General features: G+C 32.6%; 1 protein-coding gene across 2 annotated transcripts in view; it reads left to right on the top strand.

Annotated features, from left to right (window-relative positions):
* Nucleotides 1-365: 365 nt before the first annotated feature.
* The window catches only part of LOC123672367, a 161,375-nt gene continuing 142,834 nt past the window's right edge, over nucleotides 366-18,906 (top strand). The window contains exons 1-2 of one of the 2 annotated variants that reach the window (XM_045606458.1): nucleotides 366-707; nucleotides 2,915-3,047. In XM_045606458.1, coding sequence (XP_045462414.1) covers nucleotides 699-707; nucleotides 2,915-3,047 — 142 coding nt within the window. In that variant the 5' untranslated portion in view covers nucleotides 366-698. The remainder of the gene's footprint in view (nucleotides 708-2,914; nucleotides 3,048-18,906) is intronic. The other variant, XM_045606457.1, reaches the window with a different exon arrangement.

An 18,906-nucleotide genomic window follows, 5' to 3' on the forward strand; every position in this document is an offset into this window, starting at 1 on the left:
ATACCTTAAGTCAGGCTTGTGATGTGAACTCCGTCCAAAACGTAATAGATGAAAAATTCAAAACACAATTATCAAAAATTCATAAAATTATAAAAAAGAATACATACAGAACAATTAAATTATGATATGATAAAGAGGCGCCATAGTGAAAACAAAACTAAAACTCGGCTCCAAAAAAAATTACAAAGGTTGTCGCTGCTATTGGTTTCCCTTGATTTTGGGTTCGCGTTTTTCTGTACAAAGGCACTTAATGGCATATTCAACTCAGAGCGGGTTAAAACTAAATGAGAATAATGATAAATATTGTTATTTCCATTATAATATCTAGACTTTTCTGACGTGTGTATAGCAAGTAAAATTATTGTACCTACGACATGTATGCAGTGGAAGCTCTCTACCTTCGGCACTGGTCGAAATGAGTTGAGGTAGAGTGAAGAAGTAGATGAATAGTTGTTCTCAAGAGAATATTCCAATCAAGTTCTCTCAGTCGTCGGTGGCCGCAGATGCCGAGTATAACGACCGGATCCTCGAGACCGGAGTTCCGCCTATACGCGGGTTCTACCACGTATTTCATATATCGATCAAATAAACTTGTTCTAAGTCATAATGGAAGTTGAAGATATCTGAATTGTGCGCAGAGGACATCCCAGGTACCGAACTATGTTGAGGAAAAAGGTTAACATATAGTCCGAACGAAAATGAAGAACGTATGTTAATTTGATTTTTTCCCTTCTATTTTGTAGCTTTTTTGATAGTCGGTTTACTGAATATCATGATTTGATTCACTTGGCTTTCAATGAAATATTGTTTTTAGTGGATTTCAATCTGTGCAAATTTTCGACCTCAATGAAAACAATTTCAGATGAATGTGTACCTATAGATTGACTAAAGAAAACTTAGATCTGATTCGAAATTAATTTCAATCATACACAATGAACTTCTCGAAAAAGAAAGCTTGTTAACTAATTAGAAAATATACTTTAGAATATTTTTTCCCCACAATTGTACTCAATTGTCCACTTTTCCGCACTTGTTCAGAAAATGTCATTTCCCAGCACTACTACGGAAAAAGTAAAATTTTCTCCATCAGTATCTTATGAAACGAACATAAGATGTAGATTGATCTGTTCAGGCTGAGTCAATAGTGCTCAATCGGTCGATAACTCCTGTAAATTTTGGGGTAGGATATTAATTCAAATTTTGACGGAATCGACAGCTCTCAGCAAATTATTTTTGACTCTATAGGCTGGTCCGTAAGTGGTGAAACATCTTAAAAACCGTTTGAGATAATTGTACGATTTATTTTTCACTGAATTCCTGAAAGTTTTCAAGTCTTCTGCAAATTCAAGGATCTATCTAAAGGTCCGAAGGACACGGCAATTTTTCGAAAATGACCTTTAAAAATATCAATAAATCCGTTTTTTCAAATAGCATGCCTTGGGGGTCTGATAATGATGAATGCGGCCTCAAATTCAATTAGAGCATTCTGAATACCTACCCACTTGGAAAATAAAAACTTGTATTCCAGATATTAATTTTCTTTATGAAAGAGTGCAAATTTAAATCGCTTTTGATATTTTAAGTCCATCATATTGTGAAAAATCGATTGCTTGTTTTCATGAAAAAACAAGCCCCTCATAGTTGAACGCTTGCTAGAGTTAAAATTCTGAAATCTCGGGGAGCTCATCTACTGGATTGCGTATAGGTTCTCCAGATAAGCTGAAATTTTTAGTAGAAATACAAATAGAACCTAAGAACATTAGTTTTTTATAGTGACCTAGCAAAAATCTGAGTATCTACATTCGCCTTCAGCTCCACAAAATAAACCATATATCCTTATTAGAACTTTTTTCGCAGAAATATAGATAAAGTAAGGAACCATACGCAACCCCTAATGTAGTTGATAATTGAATTTGGGAATAACATTATCTTTAGTATTGTTCATGATGATGAATTCACAAAAACATTATTTCCACTAATGAAAAACAATGAATTAGTTATAAACTACTTAATTCGTGATAAATAATGAATATCCATAGTAAGTTCAGCTATTTTAGTTTTTATCATCACTTTTTATAAGCAGATATATGTCATTTTATAAATTACCAATATAAAATTATTCAAATGAATCAACCTATCATTTTAATAAATAGAAGAGTTTGTTGGACCTAAAATAGTTCCCTGGTTCCCTGGTAGTAATATTTATTTTTCACTTGAGGGTGTATACTATATCTTTCTCACTAGGCTGCCTTAAGTAATAGATTCATTTTGATTCTGTGCGAAACTTTTGCAGGAATCCTCCGTATGGCAGTTAAGAATAACCTCACTCTGATCCTTTTCATAAAAAATGTATAGTTTTTTTTCATTTCGAAAATTCAAATTTTTTTCAATCGTACGTCAATTATTTCAATGATGAATTTCAATATTTTTTCATAAGAGGGAATCACCAATTTTTGTAAAACATTCCTTCGAGCCAATTGTCATTCTGTCGCTTTATTATTTGGCAATATTTCCATTTATTGATATTCTGAATTTCCAAATTGAATTGAGGAGAACGTATAATTTCTTCTGGAAAACTATACAGATTTTTTTTATTCAATTATATGAGAAAATTCAAAATATTATGAAATTCATCATTGGCATAATTGGGAAATAATTGAAAACCTTTTATTTTTCAAAATGATATGTGTTTTGTGTATGTTGTGTGGCCTGTTTGGTGACATTAGTTTCATTCATATTCAACTCGAATGGGCCATATGAAAAGAAGCGTTCTGAACACATATTTAGTTTTTTACATATGTTTATTAAGAAATCAAGAAATATAACTCGCAAGACCGTTGTCGAATGCGTCACGCCAATTTTGCTCTTCAACGCTTATGTTCGTTATATTGTTTAATCCTAGGATCTTTTTTAGTTTATAAACTCCGATTATTATTGCGAAAAAGTGATTGTGCCAGAACATTGCTCAACACCCGGGAGATCATTCTTCGTTCCCATCACAAGCAGCTTAGAGGGCCCTCTATACGAACACCAGGAGCACGAGCAGGGTAAGAACGTTTTCTTTTCGGCCATTAATTTTTTTGTAAATTTTCTTTATTGTGTACTGGTCATCTTACGGATCACACAGCATCGCCTATTACTCGCCTATGTTAAACATCCACTTTTCTCTCCAGTTGAAATCGAAGGAGGGTGGATAAAATCGCTAATTTAATTTTTTTTTAATTATTTTGTGCTACCCTTGAACGCAGCACATGGTCCTTCAGAGCCTGAGGAATACAGGTTTTTTATTGATTTTAAAATTCGATTTGAAATAAACTTTGATCAAATTGAATTGTTCATTTTTGTTATTGTTGTGGAATTAAATTCCATAACCGCATAAGTCTTGTGGGGATATTTATATCAATTGGATAGGCTCTCGTAATATTCTCATTTCAACACAAAAAAATTATTATCAAAAATTTATTTACTAGTTTTCATTCGGTTTTTCAACCATTTCATCAAACACTCCTTATCGCACTTATATTCTCAAGCTGTTTTTTATCTTCTTTCCATAGGCGCACACAAACCGTTCAATTATTCCTTTGAATTATTACGTTTGGATTTTTTCGAAGGAATCATAATGTCTGATAAAGTACGTCGTAACACAGCATTGCGGCAGAGTGCCGTCAACGAAATGGGTGTTCTTCATAAGTTAGCGAATGACGCTCAAAAGGACAAAACGCTCCCTCTTAAATTCAAGGTAGGCTATTCCTCAATTGAATCTGTCAAAGATGAATTCTTCAAAAGCCACAATGCTCTCGTAGCTGGATTGGCAGCAGATAAGGATCATGATTTAGACAATGAAGATGTAATTAAAACTAATTTTTTTGAACATTACTATGATATAAGATCCACGTATACATTTCTATTCAATCAAGATCCTTTCAATACAACAACTAATTCACAGTTGAATGTGTCGGATTCACCAGATTTACCACATGTAAAATTACCGACAATTAATTTAAATGAATTTTCGGGAGATATTCGCGATTTTCCCAGTTTTAACGACATGTTCGACGCTGTAGTACATTCAAACCAAAAATTACAAGCAGTAGAGAAATTTAATTATTTGCGTTCATCACTTGAGGGCACTCCATTAGATTTGATTAAAAGGTTAAATGCTACAGAAAATAACTATCAAATTGCTTATGACACCTTGGTCAAACGATATACCAATCCACGAGCGCAAGCTCGAGCTCATTGGCTTGCAATGGAAAATTTTCCTGCTTTGAAGTCTGAAAATCCTACGCCACTACGCAAATTACTGGATACCTTTTCCATAAATTTGGAAATTTTGAAAGGTATGAACGTCGCAGTAGGTTGCGATTTCGTCTTAACGCATATGCTACTGTCTCGTCTGGATCCAGAGACATCTCGGGCTTTTGAAAGGGACCATGGATCAACCACCATCCCCGAATATAATAATGTTTTTCAATTTTTGGAAGAATATTGTAACGGTTTGATTAACTTGAACAATATAGGTCTCTGAACCCGACAAATGATAGGACAAGAAACGCCTTCATGACGCAAACTATATCGAAAAATGTTCCTAAATGTGCTATGTGTCAATTAGATATTCCAACTTATAATTGTGTTGAATACTTGGAGAAATCGCCTCGAGAACGTCATTCTTTCTGTCGAAGTCATCATTTATGTTTTGCGTGTCTTAGCAGTTTTCATGATCTGAAGAATTGCAAATCTTCCGCTGTCTGCAGAAAATGTAACAGTAGAACACATCACACGACCTTACATTTCAACCGGGAGGTTTCTCCCGTCGACGCCACTGCTAGTGTACTTATTCTCGATACTCCTATGGCGGAGTATCGATATTTGCGAGGATGGCCTCGCAAATATCGCGTACTCGGGTGTTGCTTTGTACGGCGATCGTTGAAATTCAGACCGAGAAGGGAAATGTTGAACGATTTCGTGCTGTTTTAGACTCAGGATCTGAAATTTCAATAATATCTCATAAATGTTTATCTACCTTGAATATGCTTAGTTGGCCTTCCAATATAGTTATCAATGGAATCGGAAATCACAGTAAACGTTTACAAAATATGGGTAGTGTTGAGTTGATTATCAAGCCCGTGGCTGGCGATTCTGTCGTTTCATTTAACGCTACAATATATATACAGGGTGAGTCTTTGACTTGTACATATATTTCAACCGAAGATTCCTGAGGTCAAAAGAAACACTTTTTTCCTTTATAGTTTTTTCCGATTCGGCCCGGTTACAAAGATACAGGCTGTTGAAAATCGATAAAAAAATGTGATTTTCAGCTATATCTCGTAAATGGTTCTATTGAAGGAAATGATTTTTGGAATATAGCTTTTCCTTGATGTGATACATCTTCTACGAACACAAAATTCCCTACACATCTTTCAGTTTCTTCATTATGAACATTACATCACATAAAAATACCAGAAATTCGAAGAACCCAACTCTTAAAAGTAATTTGAACGTTCATTGAACAATATTTGGCTAATCTGGAAAATAAAAGTATTCTTCATATTTTCTCCTACACAGCGCCGTTTTCGAGTAACTTGATCTTAAAAAAAAAAAATTATCAGTGAAATTCGAAAAATTTGGTACTTTGGCTAAATGCAACTCTGTTCTGTTGTGGAAAAAAAACCACAGAAATGAATATTTACTATGATGTCATGTCTCAGATTTTAGAATGGAAGTACTAGCCAACTTAGTTTGAAAATGAAGTTATTTGAATAAACTCACCTCAACTCTTCTATTTGATTACAAATTACTGAGCTTTGACACAGCTCTTATAATAAGAAGATACTTCATTAAAATCAACATTCTATTTTGAAAAGTTCAGATTTCCCATAAAGCCCATGTTTAAAAAAGTTTTCACAAAATAGTCCCATTATAATGACAACAGTCAATATCCCACTAAAGACTGCTGCTATCGAACAATACTGTATTCTTCGAGGGTCATTTAAACTCACATACCACTAAGTACATACTTGACAAATTTTCATGTGATTGAGTTTAAATACTTTTATTCTTTTGCTATTCCATAAATTCATCCTAGAGCATATGATTGACATACTTCCAAGAGTGCCATAATTGTTTTAATATGAAAACAAATAGGTGAGTTGAAAGAAACAGGATACCTATTCAACTGTGGATATTTATATTGAATACTTCTCATTTATTTTCAATGGCAAAATCAAGATGAATCAAGTAGTAGAGTTGGCTATAATGTAGGTACATATTATAGAACAAATTTGATTACAAGTGGAGTCTAACATTTTCCATTGATTACAGAGCCATAAAACTTCATTTCCATATTTTCACACTGATGGCTCCAAAAATATTGAAGCAGATCATTATTTTTATTTTTATGATATAGTTGGAACAAATCAAATGCTTCATTTCATAAAGGAATTACTTTCTATCAGAATGCACACTTATTTATTTTGTATCCACACAATTATTTTGGAAATTGTTATTGAATGTCTCGAAAATATGTATGGAACTTCAATATTCTGTTGGGATTCTCCAAATCTTCGATGATTTTCATTTCAATGTAACATAATATCAAAATATCATAACAACAACAGTGTAATCCATAGACCTAATATCCATATGGATATTAGGTCTATGGTGTAATCTCACTGTAAATGAATATTTTAGGTTAGAACATAGATTATTCGAACTACTGTGATTAAATTTGCAACACTCGAAATTTGAGGTTCAAACTTAAAACCACAGATTACTAGTTAGTCTGTGCTACTAGTCTGTGTTAGAACTTTTACAGATTTTATTTATTCGAGAATGTGAGGTTAAAAGAAATGAAATAAACAACGATATATTATAAATTCGATATAATAAATGAATGGATATGAATTATGAATATCAGAGCTAAGCTAATATGGGTGGTAGCGAGCTCAATTCGTTATGATTATCGAAAATGAATTAGAAAATCAAGACAAAAATATTTAATCTTTATCGTCAATGAAATTGGGATACCTCATTTATTGTATTATAAATACTACTTTGTTCAACAAATGGAATGTTAAAAGTGAGTTTATGATGGTTTTTCCAATCTAGTAGCTTATTTCCAAGGTTCAAAAGGTATATCTTATGCTTGAGAAAACTTCGGTGTTCCAGTTTTCAGGGGTGAATTAGCTCATTATGAAAATTTAAAATGGCTATCTCTTTTTAACAGGGCCGAATCGGAAAAAATGGTAAATGAAAAAAGTGTTTCTTTTGACCTCAAGAATCTTCGGTTAAAATATATGTACAAGTCAAAGACTCACCCTGTATATATATATATATATATATATATATACAGGGTGAGTCTTTGACTTGTACATATATTTCAACCGAAGATTCCTGAGGTCAATAGAAACCCTTTTTTCGTTTACCATTTTTTCCGATTCGGCCCGGTTAAAAAGATACAGGCTGTTGAAAATCGATAAAAAAATGTCATTTTCCGTTATATCTCGGAAATGGTTGTATAGAAAAAAATGAATTTCGGGATATAGTTTTTCATGTATGTGATGAATCTTCTCCGTACACAAAATTTTATCCACATCTCCCCGTTTCTTCATTATGAACACTTCATCCCATAAAAATACCAGAAATTCAAAGAACCGAACTCTTAAAAGTAACTAGGACGTTCATTGAAGGATATTTAGCTAATTTGAAAAATAAAAGTATTCTTCATATTTTCTCGTATATTGAGCCGTTTTCGAGTAATATGTGTTTAAAAAAAAAAAAATCTGTGAAATTCAAAAAATTGGGTACTTTGGCTAATTGCAACTCTGTTAGAAAAGACTCACAGAAATGAATATTTGCTACGTTGTCAGGTCAAAAATCATGGATTGAAACACTGAATTTGCATTGACAAGTGAGGGAACCAGCCGCCTCAGTTTGAAAATAAAGTGATTTGAATAAGCTCACCTTTTACAATTTATGAATCCTCATCCATTGAAGCAAATTTCCACACCACTTTCGAAGTATTGCTTTAGGCGCGTTACATTTTTTTCCTAGTGGGTTGTTCGCCAGGAGCCCTACCATCCCACATATCACCCATCACAGTAGGTGCTCGAATTGTCCGCCGTTAGCATCCAAACAGGCGCGAGCTCTCCTCAGAAGGGAATGTCTTACATTCTCAAGGAGATTGGGATTGTCCTTGATCTGTTGTCCAGCACTTGCCACACGCGATCTCAGTTCGTCCACATCATTTACTGCACTGCTGTAAACATGCTGCTTCATGAAACTCCAAAGGAAAAAGTCGCATGGGTTCAAGTCTGGTGATCTTGGAGGCCATAGCACTGGGCCGTATCGCCCTATCCATCTTCCATTGAAATTTTCGTTGAGCCAATCTGTTACTGCTCGGGAACTATGAGAGGAGCTCCATCTTGCTGTATCCACAAATTTTGCAGAACAAGAAGTGGAGAAGTGGTACGTCCTCTAATGAGTCGTCCAAATCATTCTGTAAAAAATGTAGATAATCAGCTGAGGTCAATCTCCTGGATAATTCCCGTGGTCCAATCAGTTGGTTGTTCACGATGCCTGCCCACATATTCACTCCGAAACGGTGTTGGTTGTTGACTTCTCTGGTTGCATGGGGGTTTTCGACAGCCCAGAAATGGGTGTTATGGCTGTTAAAAATGCCTTCTCTTGTGAATCCTGCTTCATCTGTGAACAGAATATACCGCAAGAAATCATTATTATCGAAATGGTTTCTTAAAACCCATTGAGAAAATTCAATTCTTTTTGGTAAATCCGTCGGCAATAAAGCTTGTACCCTTTGAATATGGTATGGGTACAATCCTTGATCTCTCAAGCTGCGATCCACCGTAGATTGCGATATGTTATATCGCAATGCGAGACGTCTCGTACTTGTTTCGGGGTGCTGTTGCACGTCATCTAGAACATCATCCATTGTCTGATCCATTGCTCTCGATCGCATTCGGCCATTATCCACTATGTTGTTATCGAGGGTTCCATGATCACGCAATCTTTGGACAATCCTTACGAAAGTTCTCTCATTTGGCTGTCTCCTATTTGGAAACAGCCTTCCATAAGCTTCTTTAGCTCTTCTCGCTATTTTTCCATTTGTGAAATAGCATTCCAACATATCTACCATCTCCTGGTTGGAATACATTCTGCTAATTTCCACTTAACACACTTAAAGGACTTCACAAACAAACACTTTACACTAAACAAACACCTTACACTAAAAAAACTAAACACACTTAACACTCAACATGTTAAATGCACTTAGGTAACACTTAACAAACTGAATACACTTAATACTTATCATTTACATTAAACAAAGCAACAGAAATCATGATACCATAAATTCGAATTTCAATTGTTTTCGGATCATTCTATGCGCATGACCGATCAACATAGATGAATCTCGAAAATTTTTTTAAACAAACCATCAAATTTATGAATTAATAAATTTATTTTATTATGAATTTCATTAAATGTAATAATTAGTATCATCCGAAATGTTAAATCGAATTTTGTATAATAAAATAAGTCATAATATGCTAGATTACCGTATGTTATGAACGATTTGAACTATTGCGCATGGCCTCAGAGTTTATTACTCTATGCGCATGGCCAAACTGAGAATTTGAGAAATCTCGAAGAATTGTGGTTATGTTTGGCAAACAAATGGTATAATTCGATATTTGATTCGAAAATATTTTATGTTTCAATAGGAAACAACACAGTTCGGCGTAAGTAAGTTACTAAGTTATATAATATAAATAATATATTGAATAATTATTGTATTTTTCCAGATCTCCTAATAATTCATCGAATCATTCAGAAAAACACCATCATGAATTTAATTGGACGACGATTTTCCTTCGTGATTTATTTCGTGAAGATGATTGCCCACTAGATACAGAGAAGTTTCAGATGACCTGTATTTAAAGAGAATCTTGAACCCCTTCAAATTAAATCCAACCGGAAAAAGTTTGCTGTGAGGTGTTCTTGATTTCATAAGGATAATTTTTCCATATAATGAATGGAAAAGTAAATTGATTAATTGAAATAACCAAAAATCTACAATACAATGATTCTGTTGATAAATTCAACTACTTGAATAAGTGAAGCACTAGTTCTGTAATGAATACTTATTCAAACTTCATATTCATTGATGTACTGAAAAATAATTTAAAAGTCACTGATTTCACCATTAACCCAGATCCTATCCTATTATCTAGTACATGTACTGATCCAATCCATATGTTTCAGAATCAATAGCTATTGATATTTTAAGGCATATACATAGTTTGTGGTTACTGTCCTTGGTTTATAGATATTATAATAATATAATGAATACATCTGAGATCAGGAATCATTGAGAATTAACTCGAATAATGGCAGGCCTAATTTAATAATTATTGGCTAAATATTGAATGTTTTTTATTTCGCACAATACTTCTGCTAAATGAATCTACGTAAGAAGTTTAAGAGTAAAAAATGTTAAACCTGGTTATTTATAAATTAAATGAAAATAAAGACAATTTATTATTATGGTAGTTTGTACTTCAATTCTTGTTTTTTGATATGCATTTTTTTGTTTCAGTAATGAAAAATGTTTATTTCAAATTGCTTTGAATGTTGTATACCTACTGTGGGGCACTGGATTTATAGTAGAGTGGATTTGGCAATAATACATGATTTCAAGTCACTGTTAATCTTTCGATAAATTTATCAAAAGCTTCAGTTTATTGAGTACTTTTGAAAAAAAGGTATACCTTACAAGAATTCAAAATTTATTTTACATGTGGTTGATATGTGAAAACAAAAAAAAAGATTACATAATTGTTGGGAAGTTTCATAATATTTTCAGTTTATCTGTTCGATAACAAACAAGTAAATTTACTTGTACGTTGTACTTCCTTTTTTCTAGCCGAATACCATTTTACCATCTTCAGGAAAATAAAATTTTCGAAGATGTTGATTATAACATTGATAATATCAAGGAAAGACTAATTGCTTCTTTATTATCGAAAGTACTCGAGAGCATTTTTTGGAGTTACCTATTGGGTATCAAATTTTCAGACAGAATATTGGCATTAGTGAACACTAAGAAGAAAAGGATTTCAAATATTTTCATGATAACAAATTACTGAGCTTTGGCACAGCCCTATAATATGAAGATATTTCATTAAAGTTAATATTCTATTTTGAATAATTCTGATCGAAACTCATTTTCAAGTGAATTTTCACAAACTAGGCTCCTTATAAAATAACACCAATCAAGATATGAAATCCCATTAAAAACTGCTGCTGCCAAAAATTACTATAATCTTCTTCCAGTCTTCTGAGCTTTCATCGATACATAACAATACATCCTAAAATTTCATTTTTACGTGGTTGAATACTTCTATCCATTTGCTATTCGATAATTTCATCCTAGAACATTTGATTGATATACTTTTAAGAGGGCCAAAATTGTTTTAACGTGAAAATAAATAAAAAACTTCAGTGAGTTCAAAGAAGCAGAATATTCAATAGTGGATATTCATATTGAATACCACCATTTCATTTTAATACAAAAATCAAGATCATTAATTAATCAATAATGGAATATTGAAGATTCATGAAACTTATAAGCTTCTAGGATGAAAAAGGAAAAAAACCTACAGAATAATAAGCTAAATCTATGTACCTATGAATACTAATCATCTCGCATCTGTAATGTTATGTTTAAAGGTTATGTTATGTTTTGTCAATAAAATTCAAGAAACCCAACAAACGGTTGAAGTTTTGTACATTACTAGAAATTTGGGCTAATTGAGTATATTTTGTTATCTAGAGGTCAGCAAAAAAGTGGTATTCAAACCAGTGTTCAATTTGAATTCTTATTATCATGGAATCAGTGAGAAAAGTTTTAAATTTTTAGGGTAGCAAGAAGTGTAAGAACGCTTGAATTTTGGATTGAATGAACCCAGAATACTTTATCTAAGTACGTACACAATAACTTAGCTCGAAAATGAAAAGGCAGTTTCATGAATGGATTTATGTGGAAGATGGAATCACCTCTGTATCACACAGAGGTAATTTTGTGATGGAAAAATTCCGATTTTATCTTGTTAAAAATAACAGTAGTATGAGAAGGAATAAGTAATTTCCAGAAGGAAATGAATTTTTTTCCTTTTTCATCCTAGAAGCTTATAAGTTTCATGAATCTTCAATATTCCATTATTGATTAATTATTGATCTTGATTTTTGTATTAAAAATGAAATGGTGGTATTCAATATGAATATCCACTATTGAATATTCTGCTTTTTTCAACTCACTGAAGTTTTTTATTTATTTTCACGTTAAAACAATTTTGGCCCTCTTAAAAGTATGTCAATCAAATGTTCTAGGATGCAATTATCCAATAGCAAATGGATAGAAGTATTCAATCACGTAAAAATGAAATTTTAGGATGTATTGTTATGTATCGATGAAAGCTCAGTTGAAATGCTCATTAAATTTATCACTAACCTCCTCCGGTGTTCCTTCTGTCTGGAAGAAGATTATAGTAATGTTTGGTAGCAGCAGTTTTCAATGAGATTTCAGATCTTGATTGGTGTTATTTTATAAGGAGCCTAGTTTGTGAAAATTCACTTGAAAATGAGTTTCGATCAGAATTATTCAAAATAGAATATTAACTTTAATGAAATATCTTCATATTATAGGGCTGTGCCAAAGCTCAGTAATTTGTTATCATGAAAATATTTGAAATCCTTTTCTTCTTAGTGTTCACTAATGCCAATATTCTGTCTGAAAATTTGATACCCAATAGGTAACTCCAAAAAATGCTCTCGAGTACTTTCGATAATAAAGAAGCAATTAGTCTTTCCTTAATATTATCAATGTTATAATCAACATCTCCGAAAATTTTATTTTCCTGAAGATGGTAAAATGGTATTTGGCTAGAAAAAAGGAAGTACAACGTACAAGTAAATTTACTTGTTTGTTTTCGAACAGATAAACTGAAAATATTATGAAACTTCCCAACAATTATGTAATCTTTTTTTTTTGTTTTCACATATCAACTACATATAAAATAAATTTTGAATTCTTGTGAGGTATACCTTTTTTTCAAAAGTACTCAATGAACTGAAGCATTTGATAAACTTATGGAAAGATTAACAGTGACTTGAAATCATGTATTATTGCCAAATCCACTCTTTTACTATAAATCCAGTATTCAAATCAAAATAGAAAAATATTTCTCTTGTGCCTCACAATAGGTATACAATTTAAAGCAATTTGAAATAAAGATTTTTGATTACTGAAACAAAAAAATGCATATCAAAAAACAGGAATTGAAGTAGAAACTACCATAATAATAAATTGTCTTTATTTTCATTTAATTTATTAATAACCAGGTTTAACATTTTTTACTCTTATACTTCTTACGTAGATTCATTTAGCCTCAGATGGATTGTGCGAAATAAAAAACATTCAATAATTATTAAATTAGGCCTGCCATTATTCCAATTAATTCTCAATGATTTCTGATCTCAGATGTATTCATTATATTATTATAATATCTATAAACCACGGACAGTAACTACAAACTATGTATATGCCTTAAAATAATAGCAATTGATTCTGAAACATATGGATTGGATCAGTACATGTACTAGATAATAGGATAGGATCTGCGTTAATGGTGAAATCAGTGACTTTGAAATTATTTTTCAGTACATCGATGAGTATGAAGTTTGAATAAATATTCATTACAGAACTAGTGCTTCACTTATTCAAGTAGTTGAATTTATCAATAGAATCATTGTATTGTAGATTTTTGGTTATTTCAATTAATCAATTTACTTTTCCATTCATTATATGGAAAAATTATCCTTATGAAATCATGAACACCTCACAGCAAACTGTTTTCGGTTGGATTTAATTTGAAGGCGTTCAAGATTCTCTTTAAATACAGGTCATCTGAAACTTCTCTGTATCTAGTGGGCAATCATCTTCACGAAATAAATCACGAAGGAAAATCGTCGTCCAATTAAATTCATTATGGTGTCTTTCTGAATGATTCGATGAATTATTAGGAGATCTGAAAGTATACAATAATCATTCAATATATTATTTATATTATGTAACTTAGTAACTTACTTACGCCGAACTATGTTGTTTCTTATTGAAACATAAAATATTTTCGAATCATATATCGAATTATTCCATTTGTTTGCCAAACATAACCACAATTCTTCGAGATTTCTCAAATTTTCAGTTTGGCCATGCGCATAGAGTAATAAACTCTGAGGCCATGCGCAATAGTTCAAATCGTTCATAACATACGGTAATCTAGCATATTATGACTTATTTTATTATACAAAATTCGATTTAACATTTCGGATGATAATAATTATTACATTTAATGAAATTCATAATAAAATAAATTTATTAATTCATAAATTTGATGGTTTGTTTAAAAAAATTTTCGAGATTCTTCTATGTTGATCGGTCATGCGCATAGAATGATCCGAAAACAATTGAAATTCGAATTTATGGTATCATGATTTCTGTTGCTTTGTTTAATGTAAATGATAAGTATTAAGTGTATTCAGTTTGTTAAGTGTTACCTAAGTGCATTTAACATGTTAAGTGTTAAGTGTGTTTAGTTTGTTTAGTGTAAGGTGTTTGTTTAGTGTAAAGTGTTTGTTTGTGAAGTTCTTTAAGTGTGTTAAGTGGAAATTAGCAGAATGTATTCTAACCAGGAGATGGTAGATATGTTGGAATGCTATTTCACAAATGGAAAAATAGCGAGAAGAGCTAAAGAAGCTTATGGAAGGCTGTTTCCAGATAGGAGACAGCCAAATGAGAGAACTTTCGTAAGGATTGTTCAAAGATTGCGTGATCATGGAACCCTCGCTATCAACATGGTGGATAATGGCCGAATGCGATCAAGAACAATGGATGATGTTCTAGATGACGTGCAACAGCACCCCGAAACAAGTACGAGACGTCTCGCATTGCCCATACCATATTCAAAAGGTACAAGCCTTATTGCCGACGGATTTACCAAAAAGAATTGAATTTTCTCAATGGGTGAGCTTATTCAAATCACTTCATTTTAAAACTAAGTCGGATGGTTCCCTCACTTTTCAATGCAAATTCAGTGTTTCAATCCATGATTTTTGACCTGACAACGTAGCAAATATTCATTTCTGTGAGTCTTTTCTATCAGAGTTGCAATTAGCCAAAGTACCCAATTTTTTGAATTTCACAGATTTTTTTTTTTTTTAAACACATAATACTCGAAAACGGCTCAATATACGAGAAAATATGAAGAATACTTTTATTTTTCAAATTAGCTAAATATCCTTCAATGAATGTCCTAGTTACTTTTAAGAGTTCGGTTCTTTGAATTTCTGGTATTTTTATGGGATGAAGTGTTCATAATGAAGAAACGGGGAGATGTGGATAAAATTTTGTGTACGGAGAAGATTCATCACATACATGAAAAACTATATCCCGAAATTCATTTTTTTTTATACAACCATTTCCGAGATATAACGGAAAATGACATTTTTTTATCGATTTTCAACAGCCTGTATCTTTTTAACCGGGCCGAATCGGAAAAAATGGTAAATGAAAAAAGGGTTTCTATTGACCTCAGGAATCTTGGGTTGAAATATATGTACAAGTCAAAGACTCACCCTGTATATATATATATATATATATATATATATATATATATATATATATATATATATATATATATATATATATATATATATATAAGTATGATAAGGGGTGTGAAAATTGATAAGTGTTATAATTTCACTCTTCTTTATTTCATTTAGTCGACGTTTCGATCCCGATGGGGACCTTCTTCAGGACTCTACAATAGCAATAGAAAACAGTCAAAAACATGGCAATCACAAAACATGTAAAAATAGTACATACCGAAATACAGAGTTGTAAAGATCTTATTTGAACACAAATCAATAGCTCTCAAGAAAGCAATGAACAAGAACATCAACAAATTTAGCGAAAAAAGATCTGATATTTCGTTGGCACACGAGTAGAAATCAATTATCATATGTAAATAAGGTAAACAGAATAATCAACAAAATGAGAGGTTGTCAAAAATGTTGTCAACCAGACTTGCCACAGAATACACGCACATGACAAATGAAACATAGAATAGCATTAAATCACACTTGGTCGCAGTAATTCACTCTCACCGAACTCAGAACAAATGCGATTATTGAAAGACTCCATGAACCGAATCCAATCCCCTCTCACAGAAATAGTCCGGAACATAGATTTCATTATTACGTTATCCCGACTGTAGAACTTGTGGAAATATTCATTCCATTTGATCCATTCAACTCACTGCCACCAAACTGGTCATAATGAATCAAATAAGTATAGATGGAGCTAATATTGTTTACATCCCTTCTGTAATTCATAGAACAAGTGTGGCGTTTAATATGGTACATCTCTAAGAAACATCTTTTCTTTCCACTAACTGCACATTCAAGAATTTTGGTGGAATCATAATCCATTGGGTGATCTTTGTCCCGGGTATGGTCTGCTAGGGCACAAATCTTATTTGGATTCTTGATGTCGCTCTTGTGTTGAGCAATCCTTTATTGTAGAGTCCTGAAGAAGGTCCCCATCGGGATCGAAACGTCGACTAAATGAAATAAAGAAGAGTGAAATTATAACACTTATCAATTTTCCCACACCCCTTATCATACTTATAACTATTGTTGTATATTGGGAATTAAAATTGTTGATATATATATATATATATATATATATATATATATATATATATATATATATATATATATATATATATCTATATATATATATATATATATGTATATATATATATATATATATTATATTATATTATATATATATATATATATATATATATATATATATATATATATATATATATATATATATATATATACCAACCACGAGATGTGCTGGAGAATGACATCTTTAAGCTGTACTGGGACAATGCCATGGTCACAGATAGGTCTATAGCACACAATCGCCCTGACATTGTGTTGTTCAATAAAATCGAAAAGTCTGTACAGATAATAGACGTATTGGTTCCTGTTGACGACAACATCACCAAAGCCTATACGGAGAAGGTCAGTAAGTATCACGACCTGGCCTTTGAACTGAAGGAGATCTATGGCCTCAGAAAGACATCTATAGTGCCACTCATAATATCGGTGAACGGCTTGGTGGAGGCCCACATGCTGGAAAATACAAAGAGGCTGCAACTTGATACTTACTTGATTAGTCAAGCCCAAAAGCAAGTGATTTTGGGCACTACGCGGATAGTCAGGAAGTTCTTGACCAGCTCCTGAGAACAATCTTGGCTGAAGAATCAGCCCGGTTGTCTCACGTACCAACCCGATAGATGGTGAAGAAAAAAAAATATATATATATATATATATATATATATATAGTTATAAGTTAGATAAGGGGTGTGGGAAAATTGATAAGTGTTATAATGTCACTCTCCTTCATTTCATTTAGTCGACGTTTCGATCCCGATGGGGACCTTCTTCAGAAATCTACAATAGCAATAGAAAACAGTCAAAATAAGGCAATCACAAAACATGTAAAAATATTACATACCGAAATACAGAGTTGTAAAGATCTTATTTGAACACAAATCAATAGCTCTCAAGAAAGCAACTAACAAGAACATCAACAACTTCAGCGAAAAAAGATCTGATACTTCGTTAGTAAAGGAGTAGAAATCAATTATAATAAGTAAATAAGGTAAACAGAATAATCAACAAAATGAGAGGTTGTCAAAAATGTTGTCAACCAGGCTTGCCACAGAATACACGCACATGACAGATGAAACATAGAGTACCATCAAATCACATCGGTCGCAGTAATTCACTCTCACCGAACTCAGAACAAATGCGATTTTTTGAAAGATTCCATGAACCGAAACCAATTCTCTCTCACAGAAATGGCCTAGAACACAGAATTCATTTTCACGTTATCCCTACGACTGCTAAACTTGTTGAAATTCTTTCTGTATGTGATCCATCCAATTCTCTCCCACCGAACTGGTCATAATGAATTAAATAAGAATAGATGGAGCTGATATTATTTACATCCCTTCTGTAGTTCATCGAACAGGTTTGGCGTTTAATATGATACATCTCTAAGAAACATCTTTTTCTTCCACTAACTTCAATTTCTAGGATTTTGGTGGAATCATAATTCATTGGATGATCTTTGTCCCGGGTATGGTCTGCTAGGGCACAAATCTTACTTGAATTCTTGATGTCGCTCTTGTGTTGAGCAATCCTTCTCTTCAAAAGCTGAGATGTCTGACCAATATACACCTCACTACATATTGAACAAGGAATACAATATACCACACCACTCATGTTATCAACAGTCATCATATCTTTCACTCGACTGTATAATCTGTCAATTTTAAAATAAGATTTCTGAATCAACATAATTTCTGTGGTCTTTAGGAGGTTAATTAATGCGTTTGTCATACCATTAATTAGGGGAACATACAAGTAAAGAATTCTACCCGTGTTCTCAGTGTCCACAGTGGTGGATGCGCTCTTCTCTCCATTCGTTGGCCGTGTCGAAGGAGTGGTATTATAAATCAATCTGGACAATAACCTTTTTGGGCATCCATTCTCTAGCATCAACTGTACCAACAACCTCAGATTCTGCCGCCTTAGACTTGGATGGGCAACCCTTTCTATGCGATTCTTCAATCCTAAAATCATGTTTACCTTTTGTCCATGTGAATGATTAGAAAAATAGTGTATGTATCTCCCTGAACTTGTTGGTTTTCGGTACCAATCCAGAATCAGCCTATTTTCCAGTGTTCG

This window comes from Harmonia axyridis, chromosome 2 (assembly GCF_914767665.1).
Source record: "Harmonia axyridis chromosome 2, icHarAxyr1.1, whole genome shotgun sequence".
NCBI lineage: Eukaryota > Metazoa > Arthropoda > Insecta > Coleoptera > Coccinellidae > Harmonia > Harmonia axyridis.